General features: G+C 40.2%; 1 protein-coding gene and 1 pseudogene across 1 annotated transcript; one reads left to right on the top strand and one right to left on the bottom strand.

Moving 5' to 3' along the window:
* Positions 1 to 670: 670 nt before the first annotated feature.
* On the top strand, positions 671 to 2,638 carry LOC115683954 (gibberellin 3-beta-dioxygenase 1-like). The gene is made up of 2 exons (XM_030608615.2): positions 671 to 1,333; positions 1,548 to 2,638. The coding sequence occupies exons 1-2, from the start codon at positions 858 to 860 to the stop codon at positions 2,173 to 2,175; spliced, it is 1,104 nt and encodes a 367-aa protein (XP_030464475.1). The 5' UTR covers positions 671 to 857; the 3' UTR covers positions 2,176 to 2,638.
* Positions 2,639 to 15,366: 12,728 nt separating this feature from the next.
* On the bottom strand, positions 15,367 to 17,927 carry LOC130134678 (protein BOBBER 1-like; annotated as a pseudogene).
* Positions 17,928 to 20,769: the final 2,842 nt, after the last annotated feature.

The raw sequence follows: 20,769 nt of genomic DNA, 5'->3' as shown, positions 1-20,769 counted from the left end.
GGAATATGATCGAATATACGTGAAGATATAAAAAGGAGCACTCACTGGTGGACAGACCAGAATGCCCTTCCATACGAATCTTCTGATCTCTAGACAAGAACAAGTTGAGAACAACTAATCAAAGACCGAGTTACCATGTCCTTGTCATACTCATAGAGACTTAGCAGTACCAAAAATAAGCTGCAAGTGAATTTTGTGCACCTCCGTGAAGGAACTTATTCAGTTTAAACAGGTCAAGTTGAAAACAAGAATCTCTCTAAACCTCAAAGCCAGTTTCACAAAATTTCAACAGGGCAAGTGGAAGGGCAATTTGAAGAAATATCCAGGTGATAGAGGGAATTGTACTTTGAAAAAGGTTGATTACGACCAAAATGGGGGTGGATATTGATATGCATGTGTTCCTACTTGAGGACAAAACAGATGCACATGGAGAGAGAGAGAGAGAGAGAGAGAGAGAGAGAGAGAGAGAGAGAGAGAGAGAGAGAGGGACCCTCCCTTCCATTGAAGCTCTGTGGCTTGTGAAGTTAAGATGCCTTTCCTTTCCTCGTTATATTGTTTGTAAAGGACAAGACGGTCCTCACTATTTTTGTTCTTTCTATTGTCCAATGTGAAATGCTCTCTGTTATTTCATCTGTTGTCTCCTTCCAATCAATGCCATACCCCAGCACCACTCAGCACTGAGAAACCACAACTCCATCATCTCTATATAAACTTAGTACTATACCATTTCATAACGAGTAACAAGTACATTCAGTTTACTCTGTCCATTTGTAAACTGTATCTCAACCTATAACCCGACATCCAACACACACCCTGTTTCTCCGCAAGTACTCTCTCCCTGTTTCTCTCTCCCCACTATGCCTTCCAGACTTTCAGATGCCTTCAGAGCGTATCCTGTTGAACTCCATCATAAACAAGTCGACTTCAGTTCAGTGAAAGAATTGCCCGACTCATATGCATGGACAGAACTTGATGAGCACCCTTCTTCTCACTGTCCTAGCAAAGAGACTTTGCCGGTCATCGATCTCAATGACCCAAATGCACTAAAGCTAATAGGCCATGCATGCAGAAGTTGGGGCGTATATCAAGTCATAAACCATGGCATACCAGAGGAGCTTCTTCATGATGTTGAGTGTGCTGCCAAGAATCTTTTCTCTCTGCCAGTGCCACAAAAGCTCAAGGCATCTCGTTCCCCAGAAGGCATCTCAGGTTATGGAGTCGCACGAATTTCTGCCTTTTTCTCTAAGCAAATGTGGTCTGAGGGATTCACCATTGTGGGGTCACCAATGGAACATGCTCGCCGACTTTGGCCTCAAGATTACAACGTATTCTGGTACTAAATTATGACCATGCACATGTCATAACTCACAATTTTACTTTTTCAAGCTACTTACTATTATCAATGGAAGCAAATAATGTAATCACCAAGAAGAATCTGAGGGACAGTGTCTAAAGATCAAACTTCCATTCACTCTTTGTTTAACCTTCGTTAGTCTAGCACCATTACTATCTTTTAAGTGCTTAATTTTCTCTGTTATTTGTTGCAGCGATGTAATTGAAGAGTACCAGAAAGAGATGAAACAGCTAGCAGGAAGGTTGATGTGGCTTATGCTTGGCTCTTTGGGGTTGACAAAGGAAGACATCAAATGGAGCGGCCCTAAAGGAGAATTCACAGGGGCAGTTGCTGCTTTGCAATTGAATTCTTACCCTGCTTGCCCGGACCCAGACAGGGCAATGGGTCTTGCCGCTCACACAGACTCTACCCTCCTCACAATTCTTTATCAAAATAACACAAGTGGCTTGCAAGTGCTTAAAGAGGGCAGTGGATGGATCACAGTGCCTCCACTTTCCGGTGCACTTGTTGTTAATGTGGGGGACCTCTTTCACATATTATCAAATGGCTTATACCCAAGTGTCCTCCATCGAGCAATGGTTAACCGAACAGAGCAGCGGTTATCAGTTGCCTATTTATATGGACCCCCAAGTTGGGTTCAAGTCTCACCTCTACCAGAACTAATAGACTGTAATCATCCTCCACTTTACAAGCCAGTAACTTGGAGCGAGTACCTTGGGACCAAGGCAAAACATTTCAACAAAGCGCTGTCATTAGTTCGGTTATGTGCCCTCGTAAACGGACTACCTGATGTAAGTGATAGTATCGTGAAAGTCAGCTAAAGTTTTCTAGCTATTGCCCCTCGAAGTGTGTATTGGTCGGCCAGATCAGAGGAACTGAATTCCTGAGCATTGTAGTGTGTAAGATAAATGATGAACCAAATGAGCTCCCTTTAGAATGACCCAAGGAAAACTTGTGTCAAATCATAAAAGCGAGATGCAAACAAAAAGACAGCTTTTTGCCCATTTGAATATTCAGGTGAAGGACCAACAAAAAGACAGCTTTTTGCCCAGATATGAAGGACGATCCTCCTCCGACGAAAATGACGAAGATCAAGATGAAAAGTGTAGGACCAATTATTCATCAAATGAAGCTTGGAAGATGACAAGGGACAAAAGAAGACAATTACAACTATTTCTTGCAAAGGGGAACTCGACCAATGACTTTTTTTAAGCAGAAGTTAACTGAGAATGTAAGGCCATGACATTTGACAGCAAGAGTAACAGATCATGACTCTCATGACTCTCTCTCTCTCTCTCTCTCTCTCTCTCTCTCTCTCTCTCTCTCTCTCATGCAGGCACATGGGCACACGCACACACACAAAGATAGTGCGCATAGGCTTGTTGACAAACAGTACATGGACACATGTCAATTTGTCAACCCCGTTATGACCTGGCAAAGATTTGCAAGTCGAAAATGATTATGCCCTTGAAGCCATCTCAAATATTATGCACGTTGTCTACTTAAGAGATTATCAGGGAGCGTTTACCATTTTGCAACTTTTTGTTCCAAAGCTGCAGTCATGGAAACATAAAGCTTTCAAATTTTACTTCACCTAATCTGACAGACTCACTGCATCATACAAATGAACAGTTTATGAGAATTTGCTGCAAATCATAACTACTAGAATCTATCTAGTAATTTGCTTACAAAAGTAACAGATAACGAGGCACATGGCTATGCCATCATTAATTTAGTAAAAGTACCACAAGTCAGATTCTAAATCTGAGAAGAAGTACCTAGAGCCTGGTGGCACAGAAAGCGAATTTTTGTCCTTTTGTTCTCTCCATACTCAGGGATCTCACTCTTGACTCCATAAGTTGAAGATTGCACCATTTGTAGAGGATACCCAGGTCCTCAGAGTATTGCCATTTGTTTGTCGAATTTATTCGATCCTATCAACGATGCAAAAAAGTAATGGGAATTCGCACAATACAAGAATTTACGTGGTTCAGCAGGGGAGATGTTCCGCCTACCTACGTCCACGGGAAGAAGAGATCCGTTTCACTGATAACGTAGAAAAGTGTACAGCCACTCTTTCTCACCCCCTATCTCTAGACTAGAGACCCGTTTTGCCCTAAATATATATAGTTAAACCCTACATGGCACAAATTACAAAATTGCCCACATAGCCTAAAATATTTAGCATTCCTATATAAATCCTTCTATGACTGAACATAAAACGCCTCTGGCGGCGACCCCCGCCAGGGCGGCCCCCCCAGACCCTCGCCCGCTCACCGGTAAACAAGACCCCCGTGTTGTCCAGTCGTTAGGGACCTTTCAGAGCCACCTCCTAATCTCTTGGATAACATAATACAAGACATCATCCTCAACACTGTTCAGGCCATGAAAGCACATCATAATCAAATAAGAGATTCTGAAGTGAATGCTTTCAGCAAGAGTAGTTCTGGTTTATTCAGAATAACCAAATTCTGACTGCCAGTGACAAACTTTGAGATAATAAAACCGACTGGTGAGAAACAGATATAGTCTCATTTTCAGTATCTTCAAAAGTATATAGTGCCTCCATCTTGCTTAGAAACACTGATTAAAGCATCGTACCTTATTAGTAATAGCAATGGAGTAGTCCACTACAAACGGTTTATACAATGAAAGCAGTGTGACTTAATTAGGATGGAAATCCTATGAGATGAACCAATTTTAGTCACATCATGTTCGAAATAAATGCGGAAAAACAAATACAGAACACAAGGATTTACGTGGTTCGATCACAAGGTGATCTACGTCCACGGGCGAGGCAAAATAAGATTCCACTACAATAAAAAAATAGTACAGTTTTCAAAAGTCGAAAAAACGACTTAACAAAACCTCACGGCTCACAAATCTCTCTCAAAACGAAAATCTCTCTTAATCAATGAAAAAAACCTAGCCGTAGTATAAATAGGGCTCCCCAAAAAATTTTCTCGGGGGCATAGCCCCCGAACCCCCCAAGACATTTGTTCGCTTGCTCCAGCTTGGGCGAACCGCCAAAAAGATTTGTTCGCTTGCTTCGAGTTGAGCCTATCGATCCAACCCTCCACGTCACAAACTAAATCTCAATTTTTTCTCCACTTTTGAGTCATACAAAAAATATGTCGGGTCAGGTGATGAACCGAACCGAGTACAGAAATTTCAAGATATATTTAACAAATCTCCACCTTGGCTTGAATTTCCCAAAACAAAACAGTCAAGAAGCCGAACACATTCTCTCGGCATCCTTAAGCCTACGTGAGCTAACTCGGTGTAGGAAATAAGGGCTGCAACGAAAGAACATATCAACTTCAAAACACAAATGTAGAACTTTCATTTACCTCGCCACCGAAGCCCCATAAGGGGCAAACTCAACCAAGCATGCCAATCAAGTTCAAGCAATGCTTAAACTTGTTGGCGGAGACTGGCTTGGTCAATATATCAACATAATTGTCAGCTGTACCAATTTTCTTTACCGTCATATTTCTCTCAGCAACTGCCTCTCGAATAAAGTGATACTTGACATCGATATGCTTAGTCCTCTCAAGATATGCTTGATTTCTAATCAAGTATTTAGCACTCTGATTGTCACAAAAGACAACTGAATTGTCTTCCTGCTGGAGCCCAAGTTCCTGAACAAGATTCCTTAACCAAATACCTTCTTTCACTGCTTCTGCTGCTGCCATATATTCTGCCTCTGTAGTAGACAAAGCAACTGTCGACTGTAAGGTTGACTTCCAACTAATAGTCGAACTAGATAGTGTGAAAAGATAGCCAGTCAAAGATCTCCTCTTATCGAGATCACCTGCAAAATCAAAATCCACAAATTCCACAGCTGAGGTACCGTTGGAACTGTTTCTATCAAACACTAGGCCCAACTCTGTGGAGCCTCTAAGATACCTAAGTATCCATTTCACTGCCTGCCAATGGACCTTTCCAGGATGCGCCATATATCTACTAACCACACTAACTGCTTGCGCAATGTCGGGACGAGTGCATATCATAGTATACATAATGCTACCAACTGCACTAGAGTATGAGACACGAGACATCGTAGCCTCCTCGACCTCTGATTGAGGTGAATGCAGAGCTGAGAGTTTAAAATGGGATGCCAACGGTGTACTCACGGGCTTAGCGTTTTGCATGCCAAACCTCTCAAGTACCTTCTCAATATAACTCCTCTGTGAGAGATATAACTTCCCTCCTTTCCTGTCCCTCTGAATCTCCATTCCTAAGATCTTCTTAGCAGGACCCAGATCTTTTATCTCGAACTCCTCACTGAGCCGTTTCTTCAAGGTCAACACATCTAACATGTTATTTGCAGCAATGAGCATGTCATCCACGTATAAGAGAAGATAGACAAAGGATCCATCTGAACCCTTCCTGAAGTAGACACAACTATCATAGTTGCTCCTATGATAACCGCTCCCTATCATAAAGCTGTCGAATCTCTTATACCACTGTCTTGGTGACTGCTCCAAACCATACAAAGATTTCTTCAATCTACAAACAAAATCCTCATTGCCTTCTACATAATAGCCCTCGGGCTAAGCCATATAAATAGTTTCCTCAAGCTTGCCATGCAAAAAAGCAGTCTTCAAATCAAGTTGCTCAAGCTCTAAGTCAAATTGAGCAATTATAGCCAGCAACACACGAATGGAAGTGTGTTTTACCACAGGGGAGAAAACTTCATCATAATAAATTCCCTCCTTCTGATTGTAGCCTTTAGCTACGAGCCGAGCCTTGCATCTAACATTTTCAACACCTGGAATTCCTTCCTTTTTCTTGAAGACCCATTTACACCCAATGGCTCTTTTTCCCTTAGGCAACTGCACCAAGTCCCAAGTCTGGTTCTTGTGAAGTGATTCAAGTTCCTTAACCATAGCAACAGCTCATTTTTCTGATTCTGTGCAAGTAACAGCTTCCGTATAGGTAGAAGGTTTCTGAATACCCATATCTTATGCTGTCGTAAGAGCATAAGCCACCAGATCAGAGAACCCATATTTCTGAGGAGGCCGGGTCTGCCTACTTTCTCTGCCAGTAGCAATAGAGTATGGCTGCTCCACCTCATCTACAGCTTCCTCATCTGAACTTGAATCAACTGGAGCAATTTGCTCGTTCAAATCATTCTGAGAAGTCTTTTCTAGAAGCTTCACCTGAACCTCCATCTCATTCATATCACTCTCATGTTTTCCTACAGACTCATCAACAACTTTCCTTTGATCAAGCATATGCATTTCATTAAATGTAACATCCCTACTAATAATGAACTTAGGTGAGTTAGGTTCCTGACACCATAAACGATAACCTTTCACCCCATCAACATACCCAACAAAAATACATTTCTTTGCTCTAGGTTCTAACTTACCATCCTTAACATGATAATAAGCAAGGCATCCAAAAACCTTTAGATTAGAATAATCACAAGGCTTACCTGACCACATCTCAAAAGGAGTCTTGCATTCTATTGCTGTTGAAGGAGAGCAATTAACCAGATAACAAGCCGTGTTAACAGCTTTAGCCCAAAAACCTTTTTCCATGCCAGCATTAGAGAGCATGCATCTTGCTCTCTCCAATAGAGTTCTGTTCATACGTTCTGCCACTCCATTCTGCTGTGGAGTGTGCCTAACTGTACGGTGTTGAACGATACCTATATATGCACAGAATTCATTAAAATCGCCACCACAGAACTCAAGACCATTATCGGTCCTTAGACATTTGATCTTCTTCCCTATCTGATTCTCAACAAGGGCTTTCCACTTCTTGAAGGTTTGAAACACATCACTTTTTCTTTTCAGAAGGTAAACCCAAACCTTCCTGGAATAATCGTCAATGAACGTCACAAAGTAAAGAGCACCACCCTTAGATGGAACCTGTGCTGGTCCCCATAAATCGGAATGGATATAGTCGAGTGTGCTCTTTGTCGAATGCGTCCTCGTACTGAATCTGACTCTGCATTGCTTGCCAAGAACACAATGCTCACAGAAATCTAGCGAGGTCATCTGCTCCCCACAAAGTAAACCACGTTTACTCAAAATGTCATGCCACACTCACTCATGTAGCCCAAACGCATATGCCACAATTTCGTTCTATCATTATCAGAAACGGAATTGCATGTGCCAATTGAAGGACCCATGACTGTGCTACCCTGCAAATGATACAAGTGATTCACCTTGCTTCCTTTCCTCACAACCAGATTGCCTTTTGAAACTTTGAGAACTCCACCTCCACCGGAGTACACACACCCAATGGAATCCAAACTGCTCAACGAGATAAGGTTTCTCTTTAAGTCTGGTATATGTCTTACTTTAGTCAAGGTTCTCACTGCTTTATCGTGGCACTTAATCCGAACAATACCAATACCCACAACTTTGCATACAGCATCATTCCCCATCAAAACTGATCCACCATGCAATGGCTCGTATGTGGTGAACCATACCCTATTTGGCCCCTTGTGATATGATGCTCCCGAATCCATTATCCAAACATCATTGGAGAAATTAACAGCAGAGCATGCCGTAAGAACACTTTCTGACGCATTAGACTCATTTTCGTTTGCAACATTCGCTGAATCTTGTCTTTGACCATGCTGCTTATCCTTTTTCTTAAGCGAAGGACAATCTGACTTGTAATGTCCTTTTTTGTGACAATAGTAGCACTCAACGTTCATCTTATCTCCAGTTGGCCTAGATATTGAACGACCAACAGATTTCCCTCAGAAAGCTTTATCCCTGCTCTTGGTCCTGCCTCTTACAAACAAACCATCTGCTTTGTTTTCACTAGTATTCCCATTCAATTTTGTTCTCAGTTCTGCAGAATTCAAAGATGCTTTAACATCCTCCAAAGTTATGGATTCACGTCCATAAAGCATCGAGTTCACAAAATTCTCGTATGAGGCAGGCAATGAACATAACACGATCAAAGCTTGATTTTCATCCTCGAGTTTAATATCTAGATTTTTCATATCTAGAACAATGTTATTAAACTCATCCAAGTGTTCCTGAACAGATGTACCTTCACGCATCTTTAGGGTATAAAGACGCTGCTTCAAATAAAGTCTCGATGTTAGAGATTTCTTCATGTAGAGACTTTCCAGTTTCTTCTAGAGACCGGCCGCTGTTTCCTCATCGGCGACTTCTCACAAAACCTTGTCATCTAGAGACAACTGGATCGCACTATGCGCCTTTTTGTCCATCTCTGCAATCTCAGCCGAGGTCATATCGTCTGGATATTTTCCGTCCAACGCCCTAACCGTACCCTCTCGCCTCAATAAAGCCTTCATCTTTATTCTCCATATTCCGAAGTTGTTCTGTCCGTCAGAAGATGAGATTTGAAACTTCAAAGATGCCATCTCAAAGAACCCTAGAATCGAACTAGGCTTTGATACCAGTTGTTCGAAACAAACGCGAAAAAACAAATACATAACACAAGAATTTACATGGTTCGATCACAATCCACGGGCGAGGCAAAATAAGATTCCACTATAATAAAAAAGAGTACAGTTTTCAGAAGTCAAAAAAACGACTTAACAAAACCTCACGACTCACAAATCTCTCCCAAAACGAAAATCTCTCTTAATCAATGAAAAAACCTAGCCGCAGTATAAATAGGACTCCCCAAAAATGACTTCACGGAAAACCCTAACTGATTGCAAATGTATCTAGCAAGGGGAAATTTTCTTGGCAAATGAATTTACAGTTGATTGACCATAACCTCTGGATAAGAGAAGCATTCTCCACTTATACTTCCAGACTAAAATTAACACTTCCAAAAACTCTGAAAATCTGAGCCTATTCAAAAAGGACCTAAGATTCAATGACAAACAGTAGATTCCTCTGCATAGGATTCATTATGTTTTATAGTGCTACTTCCAAGGTTGATGGCTATGCTATTCAAAAAGGTGAATCTATTCATGACTAGAGAAGCAAAAGTCATAAGCAACACAACCTTAAGCAATAAGGTTCTGCTGCTTCCGCGCCCGAGGTTGTCTAACAAATTTGCTCGATTCTTTTAAAAAAAAAGGTTTTGCTCCTCCAGATCAACTACATGTCAGATGGAGTGTCTACGCCATGTGCAAATGCCCCGGCATAGCGGATTAATCATGACTCGGCCTTGCTTTAAATTGTAAATACGAAGCAACTCCTAACAAAACACAATTCCACCCTCATAATAATCCGCTTGGCTTTGCTCAATCATGTACATCGCCTGGCCGCTCCATCTGATAGTTTCTATTGAAGATATCATTGTCTTATCTCTCTAGATCATTCTTGATTAGTCTTGACCTTTCGTATTTCAATGACTAGTTAATGTAATTATTTGTATTTGGTCTTGACCTTTCGTGTTTCGATATCTAGTTAATATAAGATACATGTATAGTCATTTATGAGTCATATCAAGAGTCATGTATTATGCCTATATAAATGCAAGTCTAGTTGAAGTATTTGTAAGGTGAATCAAGTCACAATAATATAGTTTATTCCTCTCCTCTCCTTGAGTGTTTTTCCTTAAGAGTTACCAATTAAAGTTGTTCACCTTCAAGAGTTGCCAACGATAGTTACCGACGATTGAGGCTTTCACTTTCAAGTGTTATGTCTCTAAATCTCAACAAGTGGTATCCGAGCCCAGGAGCCGAGGACCATTGTACGTGAGCAAACGGTTAGGGACCGGAGAACGCCAAAATTCTGTCATTGCAAAGACAGGGACTGTGATTCATTGGTCTGGGACCAAGCTAAATTGGTGTAGTGCCGGGCATTATATCCAAGTTCGATGGCAGACATTTCAAGTTCGATGAATGGGGTCGAGAAGCTCAACAACTCCAATTATAATAATTGGAGTTCCCACATGCAATTTTACTTGTTGGGACAAGATTTGTGGGATATTGTTGGCGGGGGCAACACCATACCACCCACGAATGATGGCGAGTTAAGGAGATGGACCATCAAAGCGGGTAAAGCTCTTTATGCTCTTTTTGTGACTGTTGAAGATGAATTAATGCAGCATATAAAGAGCGTGAGGACTCCAAAAGAGGCATGGGATAACTTGGCAGCGCTATTTGTGAGGTCAAACGATGCCAAGTTGCAAAGGTTGGAGAATGAATTGCTGTTGGTGTCACAACAAAATATGACGGTAAGTCAATATTTCTCCAAAATTAAATCTATTTGTGATGAAATTTCAAAGCTAGATCCTGAGAATGCCATCTCTGAGATAAGGATGAGAATAATCATCATTCATGGGTTAAGGCTGAAGTACAATGATATTGTTACGGCCACCCGTGGATGGGCAACTGAGCCAACTCTAACCAAGTCAGAGAATATATTGGCCAATCAAGAGGCTTTAGATAGACAAATGTCTAAAGTCTCGGTTAAGGAAGATGAAAATGCCCTCTTTAGTAATAAAAGAGGGTTCAAGGGTCAAAGGAGAATTGGTGCAGGTAGTAGAGATGACAAACAGAAGAAAAGTCATGAAGACTGGCAAAAGCGATCAGAAGGGAGTAGCCTTTGGCCAAGGGGAGCTTTTCAAAATCGCAACAAAGTTAGCAATGGAGATAAAAAGCAACAGAAGACATAACGGACGATGTTACATCTGCGGTAAAGTTGGCCATTTTGCCAAAGATTGTCGAGTCAAAGGAGTTGAAGGAAATGTTGTAGCATCTAAGAAAAATGATAGCGAAGAGGAGTGGGATTTCCAGGCGTCTATTGCCGTGGAGGAACAAGAAGAGCTTGCAGGCTCTTCTACCACCGAGTTAAAAGATGCAACGGCTCTCATCACAGTAAGTGATAAATCGATCAATTATGATATTGATTGGATAGTTGATTCAGGGTGTTCAAATCATATGACCAGAGATCAAGGTAAGCTAACAAACATGTCAAAGTACACTGGTGCGCGAGTAGTTATCACTGCGGACAACTCAAGGTTGTCGATTACTCATGTCGGCCAAACGGTGATAACACCCCAATTCAGTTCACATTAATTTGAGCTGAAAAATGTGTATCATGTGCTGGGGATGAAGAAAAATCTACTATCTGTGTCTCAACTTACAAACTCGGGAAATTATGTGGTGTTTGGTCCAAAAGACGTTAAGGTGTACCGCGATGTGAAACCCATTGTTATACCAATCATGGAGGGGTGTCGACTCGAGTCTATCTATGTGATATCAGCACAGACAACATACATAGGCAAAACTCGAAAGAGTGATACACCTGATTTGTGGCATGCACAGCTTGGCCATGTAAGCTACCATAAGTTGAAGGTGATGATGGAGAAAGACATGCTGAAGGCTCTCCTTCACATGGAAGTTCAAGAAGACGTAGTTTGTGCCGGATGCCAATAAGGGAAGGCACATCAGCTTCCATACGAGGAGTCTGCATTTCGAGCCAATATGCCTCTCAAACTCATCCACTCAGATGTATTTGGTCCGGTAGAGCAATCATCAGTCAGAGGATCAAAGTACATGATAATGTTCATTGATGACTTTTCCAGGTACATTTGGATTGATTTTATGAAAGAAAAATCGGCGGCATTTAACAAATTTCAGTAGTTTAGAGAAAAAGTGGAAAGAGAAGTAAGCAAGAAAATATTGTACTTTCGTACTGATAATGGGGGAGAGTTTACTTCTCATGAATTCACAAAGTATTTGCAAGATTCCAAGATACGTCGACAATTTACTTATCCGCATATGCCACAACAAAACGGAGTTGCCGAGAGAAAGAATCAGCATTTGGTGGAGACCTATAGGAGCATGCTACATGCAAAGAATGTTCCACCTAAATTTTGGGCTGAATGTACGAAGACAGCAGCGCACTTGATCAACAGGCTACCTCAAGCAAGGCTTGGCTTTATGTCACCATATGAGAAGTTGCGGAATCGCAGGCCCACGGTAAGTCATTTTCGAGTATTTGGATGCGTATGCTATGCATTTGTACCATATCATTTACGCAACAAATTTTACGCAATAAATTTGATAAGAAGGCAATTCGTTGCATATTTGTGAGCTACGATGATCAACGGAAAGGGTGGAAGTTTTGTGATCCTACAACAGGGAGATGTTACACTTCCAGAAAATGTGGTGTTCGACGAACTATCATCATGGTGGTCATCACATGCTGCTGAATTACCAAATTCAAAGCAAATCGAAGAAGAGGTTCATGAAAGGATGACAGAAAATGATGAGTTCAAAAAGCATCAGCCGATTGAAGTTGAAAATGAACCTGCAGCCGGTGGAGAACAAGTCGAGGCATTGTCACCAGAAAGTTCAAAGAGTCCATGGCGAACCGGTGTACGTCCGAGAATGATAGAAGAGCTTCAATCATGTCCGGTAGAAGAACCTAAAAAGCAAGAACCTCACCTTCGAAGATCAACAAGGCAAAAGAAACCAAATCCCAAATATGCAAACGCAGCATTAACTGAAAATGTTGGAGTAATCGAATACAGCCCGCAATGGAAGAAGGCCATGGAGGAAGAATTCCAAGCACTAAGGAAGAACGGGACGTGGGATTTGGTGCCAAAGCCTAAAGAGGTATGTCCTATATCTTGCAAGTGGATTTACAAAATTAAAACTCGACCAGATGGGTCAATAGAATGATATTAGGCAAGATTGGTTGCACGAGGTTTTTCTCAAAAGTATGGCCTAGATTATGATGAAACCTTTAGCCCGGTAGCAAAGGTTACCACAGTTCGAGTCCTATTAGCACATGCAGCAAGCAAGTCATGGAAGTTATGGCAAATGGACGTGAAGAACGCTTTCTTGCACGGAGAACTAGATCGAGATATATACATGGAGCAGCCGGATGGTTTTACGAGCAAGGCTTATCCAAATCACGTTTGCAAGTTGAAGAAAGCTCTTTATGGCTTAAAGCAAGCCCCAAGAGCATCGTACGGGAAGATTGCTGAATTCTTGGTGCAAAGTAGATATTCAGTAGCACCAGCTGACTCGAGCTTGTCTGTGAAGGCAGAAGATGGCAAGCTTGCAATTGTATTGATTTATGTAGATGATCTAACCATCACTGGAAATGATGTAGAAGAGATGCGTCAACTCAGAGCCAATCTCTTAGTGTGGTTTCAAATGAAAGAACTTGGACAACTGAAACATTTTCTAGGACTCGAGGTTGAGCAAACAAAGGATGGTCTATTCCTATGTCAGCAAAAGTATACCCGAGATCTCCTAGAAAAGTTTGGGATGCTTGATTGCAAGCCTATTTCTACTCCGGTGGATGGAAATGTAAAGCTATGTGCAAATGAAGGTCGAGAACTAGAAGACTCAACTATGTACAGGCAATTGGTGGGTAGCCTTATATACCTAACCATAACATGACCTGACATTGCCTTCGCGGTGGGAGTAGCAAGCCGATTCATGGAGAAACCACGAAAGTCTCGCTTGGATGCAGTCAAGCGCATGTTAAGGTATGTAAAGGGTACATTTGACTTTGGGCTCTTGTATAAGAAAGAAGCATTGTCTGAATTAGTAGGTCATTGCGATGCTGACTTTGCTGGAGATCATGACACACGACGATCAACTACTGGATACATGTTTAGCCTCGAATCAACGGTGGTGTCTTGGTGTAGTAAAAGACAGGTGACTGATTCACTGTCTACTACGGAAGCTGAATATAGAGGAGCGACAATGGCAGCTCAAGAGAGTACGTGGCTCGTACAACTAATGGAAGATCTTCATCAACCAATTGAATACTCGCCACGGTTATACCGTGATAATCTATCGGCAATAAGCTTGGCAGAGAATCCAATTTTCCATGCGAGGACTAAGCATGTGGAAGTGCACTATCATTTTTTGCGAGAAAAAGTCTTACAGGGAGAGATAAAGATGGAGTACTCCAAGACAAGTGATCAATCTGCAGACATCTTCACCAAAGGACTTGCAGCTGTGAAATTTGAAGAGTTTCAGACTCAACTTGGTATGGTTTCAAAATTTGTCCTAAGAGAGAGTAGTCGGTTAGGGGGAGTATTGAAGATATCACCGTCTTATCTCTCTAGATCATTCTTGATTAGTCTTGACATTTTGTATTTCAATGACTAGTTAATGTGATTGTTTGTTTTTTATCTTGACCTTTCGTATTTCGATATCTAGTTAATATCATATACATGTATAGTCATTTATGAGTCATATCAAGAGTCATGTATTATGCCTATATAAAGGCAAGTCTAGTTGAAGTATTTGTAAGGTGAATCAAGTCATACTAAAATAGTTTATTCCTCCCCTCTCCTTGAATGTTTTTCCTTGAGAGTTACCAATTAAAGTCGTTCACCTTTAAGAGTTGCCGACGATAATTACCGACGATCGAGCACCACAAAAAAACATGATTTTTGCGACGAATTTTGCAACGAAAAATTTGGGAAAATCCATCGCAAATCGAATTTGCGACGAATTTAGTGACGGAAAAAATTCCGTCGCTAATAGGTCGTCGCAAATTTGCGACGGAAAAAAATTCGTCGCAAATAATTCGTCGCAAATTAGCCACGAACTTTATTCGTCGCAAAATTCATCGCAAATTTCGTCTCAAAATTCATCGCAAATAATTCGTCGCAAATTAGCCACGAACTTTATTCGTCGCAAAATCCGTCGCAAAATTAGCCACGAACTTTATTCGTCGCAAAATTCGTTGCAAAATTCGTCGCAAAATGTCACTACAAAAAAACAATGGATTAGCGACGATTCGTCGCAAAATTCGTCGCTAATTTGCCAAAAAAAAAATTGTCAGTAATTTGCGGCAAACTTATTCGTGGCAAAATTCGTCACTAATTTGCCACCAAATTTTTTTACATTTGCCATCAACATTATTTATGAACGAATTTAGCGACGATTTTTTATTAATTCTTTAGCGACGAACTCTGCGACGATTATCATTTAGGGACGAAATTAGCGACGAAATTTTATTTTTGCAATGAACTTTTGTAATTTGTGATCGTACGATAAAATCATTTATTTTATTTTTCGATTTTAAACCTAATTAAAAGCAAAATTAATTTTTGGAATTTATATTTAACATTGATTAAGCACTTAATAACATCAAAATATTATAATAATATGAAAATGAAATACATTCATCTACATTTTCCACAAGAATGACATAAATAAAGAACCAAACTGAAAGGTGCATTCTTCCTCTTCAAGATAGACCTTCTCAATTGAGGAACTATCCAACTAAAAGGCGTTATCAGCCTTGTTATCAGAAAAAAGTTCACAGAATATGTTCTTGGCTCCACCAAGTGTAGCAGCCAAACCTTCTAACCTTCTCTGGAATCTTTGCTCTTGAGAAGTCCATCTCTGGATGCTGCAAGAGAGGTCGCCAGAAAGAAGAAATTAGCAACGTTGATCTACAGATACAAGAACGCTCATCAATAAGAAAAGCAACCAATATCCACCTCTGCCATGAACTTCTTTAGAATCTCCTGTTTCTGCATCTCATCACTGGTAGGAAGGCCCATTGCCTTTTGTCTCTGATCAAACTGATAAGTTAAAAGCAAAATGTCAGTATTGTATTTGCAAGGAGAAATGCAAACACTCCAAGGCCACCAGCATTGTGCTCGTCTACATGCACATAACAAAATACATGCAATGTGTGTTTGTTTAGTTAATACCCAGGAGGAGCTTAAGAAAGAGAGCCACTTACCATCATCTTTTCAACTGTCTGTCGAGTTTCTGGGTCCAGGTCAGACAATTTGCTATTCTCTGGTTCTACCTTCTGAGTATCAATTTCAGGATCCCCTTTGACCAAAGATTTCCACCACTCCATTTGATTGTGCTTAGTCAGGAGAATGAAGATCGCACTCTGGTCCTCTGTAGATTCACAACGTTAAGATGATCGCGCAACATGAAATTGACTCATAATACCATTAACTTAACAACAGGAGGCAGATCATTCTTGTTTGTGTTTGAATTCATATGCCATGTGATATTCTTGACTCAATCCACTACGTACCTAAACTCCAATAACAATCATCAGGCTTGACAGCCTGGATAAGCTCCCCCTGCAAGTAATCGTACATGGTCAAGAGAGTTATGTAAATAAAGCAAGCTGATTAAATAAACTCAAATTACGCACACTCGCTTCTATGACAGGAGGTTGACCCTTGAGTCCAACTTTCAAGTGGTTTTTCTTTATGTCGCATACCACAAACCTTCCTTTAGTACCCTTAGGAACTGGAACATGGACGGTAACCTCCTGCAGAGTCTGAGTCCAGGAATAACTCTCAAGATCAAGGCCATTGCCTTTGTTTGGCACTGTTCAACCAGAAACAATGTCAGAGCAACTACGGAGGCAACGTGGTATATTTTACACAATATGTCTACTAAACATATGCATCCACCTTGTAAAAGGAATCATAACAAGACAGTCTCTTATAGAGTTGTACTTTCCAAAGCACACTGGGTAACCTAACTGGTCATCTCAGCTAAAGCTATCTGAATCATACTCAATGCAAGAGCTAAAATCAGGCTCAGTTCACAATTTGGGCATGGGGATTGTCAAAGTCATAACTATTGGTCCATATCAAATGTTGATGCTGAGGTGGTAAAGTTATCACTTTTTAATTGGTCTTTAACAATTTTAATTATGAGTACTAAATCTTTTGTCCAGCCATGCTAAATCCCAAAGGCGGAAAGGCACTAACCAATCCCGAAGTTCCACAAAACAATCAGACATTCTATGATTACAGTTGATCCATAATCAGAATCACCTAGTTTTCCAGCTCGTATGACAAAAAAAAACAAGATGACACTTGCAAAGTAGCTTCTTTTCCTAATTTCCAAGGAAAATGGGAGATCCAATCAAGCATAAGCACGCAAAAAACTTGCAAGAACCAAACACTGCAACGAGAAGACATCTCCAAAACCAAAAGCAAGAAGCTTACAGCAAACCTTCCATCACTAGAGTACTTGAATAAGCCAATGCACGCTTAAACAGATTATAGGAGAGATCAACACAAGAGAAATTTAATTATTCGGGAGAGTTCAGATTGCTGAACAAAGGAGCAAGTACCCATCAAAGAATATCCACACTTTAGCGAAATCGATAGCATAATAGAATGAAACATTTTCCCTGCCCATCGCCATTAAATAGCCAACCAGAGAAAACATCCAAGCTATATAGATTACTACGGCCACGAAACCGTCACAGCCTAACTATAGCAGGAGAAAAGAGCCACATCATGAGCGATCACTATGTAATGTACTTCTCATCTAATCTCCCAAATGTCTCAACCCCCCAGCAGCGTCTCGACAGGCACTCATCGCGCTCATGCGTAGCAAGCAACAAATCACGACACTGTCCAAGAAAAATCAAAAGCCCTTACCTATCGCTCCACTCTTCTCCTCCTTCTCTTCCTCCGCATCGTTCATCTCCACCTCCTGCACCTTCTTCTCTTCCTCCACCTTCTTAGCCGCCGCCGCCGCCTTTGCCTTCTTAGCCCTCTCCCGCTCCCTCTCCTTCTCCCTCTCGACCTACCTCAGCTTCTGCTTCTGCTTCTCCCTCACCGCCCTCAACACCGCCGCGACGTCCCTCTCCGCCGCCTCATGCGCGACGAACTCGAAGGCCTCCTCGATGAACCCTAGAGGAAATCGACGGATTTTGTTTCCGTCGCAAATTTGCGAAGGATTTTTTTTTCCTTCGCAAAAATTTGCGACGGATTTTTTTTTCTGTCGCAAATTTTTGCGACGGATTTTTTTTCCGTCGCAAATTTTTGCGACGGATTTTTTTTCCCGTTGCAAATTTGCGACGGAAGTGATCTTCGGGGCACATGGTGCCCATTTTTTCAAATCCGTTGCTAATTTGCAACGGATTTTTTTTCGACGGAAATGTTTATACCGACCAATTTTTCAAATCCGTTGCTAATTCAGTCGGAACCTTGAGTAGATATGCTTCTACACTTTTACATATAATGACACATTACTCATATTTGACGAATTAGTAAATGTCATGATCTAATTCGTCTAAGGGCGGCAAGTCTGGTGATGTTTTTTTTTTTTCATTAGAGCAGCGGAGGAATGTCAAACAACTACGGGAGGTTGTTGCAAAATGGGCCGATGTGACTAGCATTACGAACACTGTGGAGAAGCATAACTGATGTGGATGTCGTTGTTACAAACAGACTCGATTGACGCTTTCTCAATTAACAATAGTGCTCTAATACAAAGTCAAGAATGTGATAAAAAAAAATTAAGAGCAATATATATATATATATATATATATATATATATATATATGTATATATATATATCATTGTAAAATGAAGAGTACACGAACCTATTTTTCAATTTTATAGGATGAGTATCTAAAAGGGAAAATATCAATTACAATCAATTAAAGGAAATATAGGGAATCTTCTAAATATTTCTCTAATAGAATGCATGCCCTCTATTCACTCATCATTCGGATGTAACCCTTTAGGAGTAATTCATCTAATTGGTTAGATCAAATTGGTTATGTCTAAATGAGAATATCTCTTTTATATGATCTCCTATAGAAATCCCCATATAGATACATTGACTTTACATTTCATACATCCACCCGATTCCGATCTATTTGAAAATTGCTATAATTTATTTACCCATATATTTACGCATACATAAGAGCTACGTGCGGAGGAAACCGCCATATTCAACTAAATAGATATCTGTGTTATCTATATCTAAGTCTTGAAAAAAAAAATAAGATAAGATTTGCACCTATCGAATCTAAAAAAGCTTATTTGGGACGAGAACATTTTAATAGATTAATTATCTAATATCTTGAGTTTATAATAGATCTTCTTATCTAATTTGAATTTGTAATATCTAATCTCTCTTAGAATTGGACGTGTAGCAAATTGTCCAATCTCTTTTGAATTTGAACTTTTGACAATCATCCAATTTAGTTTGAATTTCAATTAATAATTGTTAGTTTGCATTAGATTCATTTCATTAGGCAATATTTAGTTTGTCTTGTGATGGAGTATATTCCTTATGTAGTCCTCGTCCTTATCACGAGAGATTGAGACATGGTAATCATCGTGATTAGACTTAGAAGAACTTAGGTTTAGTTTTAGAACACTACAAAAAAACAAGGTTTTAGCCACAAATTTTGCGACGAAAAATTTGGCAAAATTCGTCGCTAAACGAATTTGCGACGGAAAATAAATCCGTCGTAAATTTGCGACGGATTGGAAAATGCAATACAATTTTTGGAATCCGTCGCAAATTTGCGACGAAAATAAATCCGTCGCAAATTTGCGACGGATTTTGCAACGGATTGGAAAATGCAATACAATTTTTGGAATCCGTCGCAAATTTGCGACGGAAAATTAATCCGTCGCAAATTTACGACGGATTTTGCGACGGATTGGAATATGCAATACAATTTTTGGATTCCGTCGCAAATTTGCGACGAATTTTTATTTCGTGGCAAATTCCGTCGCAAATTAGCGACGAAAAATTCCCCGTCGCAAATTTCCGTGGCAAAATCTATGTTTTTTTGTAGTGGAGGCTTTCACTTTCAAGTGTTACGCCTCTAAATCTCAACAGTTTCTCATTGCAACCAGCCCAAATCGATTGCGAAACATCAACTATTTGATTTCCACGCAATTAGCCACAACATTTTGGTAACCGAAAGAAACCCATATTGCCCAAAACCTCGGAAAAATAACCAATTATATGTTCCTTAGCTAACATTATGCGGTTTCGAGCTACTAAGAACTGATAAGCAGTCCCATGCATCCATCCGATTCAAGTGATCATGAACCAACAATGCTTCCATGGGGACGACATGCACGTGCAGGTGCGCATAATTGAGGAAAGCTAACTCTAGAAACCACATAATTCCCATAAAAGTCAAAGGCAACTGTGCATGTAAATCGATGCCAAGAAGTATATACATGATGAGCAAACGGAAATTACCGGAAAACGTAGCTGAGATAGAGAGAGAAGATCACTTGAAGCTGCGTAGCTCTGCTGAAGAAGCTGAAGAATTCACCAACGAGCTCAAATGAAAACGAAATAGATTAGACAAAAAGCTCCACATGGCACCGTTCGGTCTCTGGAAGAGTGAGAAATTTAGTAATAATACTTCTATACCTTTCAATTTTGCTAATTAATTTCAAATGTAGTCTTTCCGATCAATTAATGCCGAAAATTGCCTAATGATCCACAAATTGTCCCGGCGCAATGACTAAACCTTAGGTCAGCAATTTCCGATCGCAATTAGCCAAAATGACTATATTGAAATTTCACGCATAAGTGTAGGACTACATTAGTAAAATTGAAAATTTAGTACTGAATTGATATACGTATGACAGGTTTAGTATTGATTCAGTAATTATCTGTTGAAAAATATTTGTCCCTCTTTCTATTTATCTTTTTCTTCTCTTTTTCATAAAAAGAAAATTTTGCTTTTTGCTAATTTTACGTAATTTTCCTAATT

This window comes from Syzygium oleosum, unplaced genomic scaffold (assembly GCF_021117445.2).
Source record: "Syzygium oleosum isolate NSW1041296 unplaced genomic scaffold, Sole_v2.1 Sole_v2.20, whole genome shotgun sequence".
Taxonomy (NCBI): domain Eukaryota; kingdom Viridiplantae; phylum Streptophyta; class Magnoliopsida; order Myrtales; family Myrtaceae; genus Syzygium; species Syzygium oleosum.
This window is presented reverse-complemented; position numbering and strand designations above follow the sequence as displayed.

Bases quoted from the DNA above. Each gene is read 5' to 3' on its own strand.
- LOC115683954 (XM_030608615.2), top strand. From the start codon at position 858: ATGCCTTCCAGACTTTCAGATGCCTTCAGAGCGTATCCTGTTGAACTC. The intron at 1,334-1,547 runs GTACTAAATTAT...TATTTGTTGCAG, and splicing joins CAAGATTACAACGTATTCTG to CGATGTAATTGAAGAGTACC.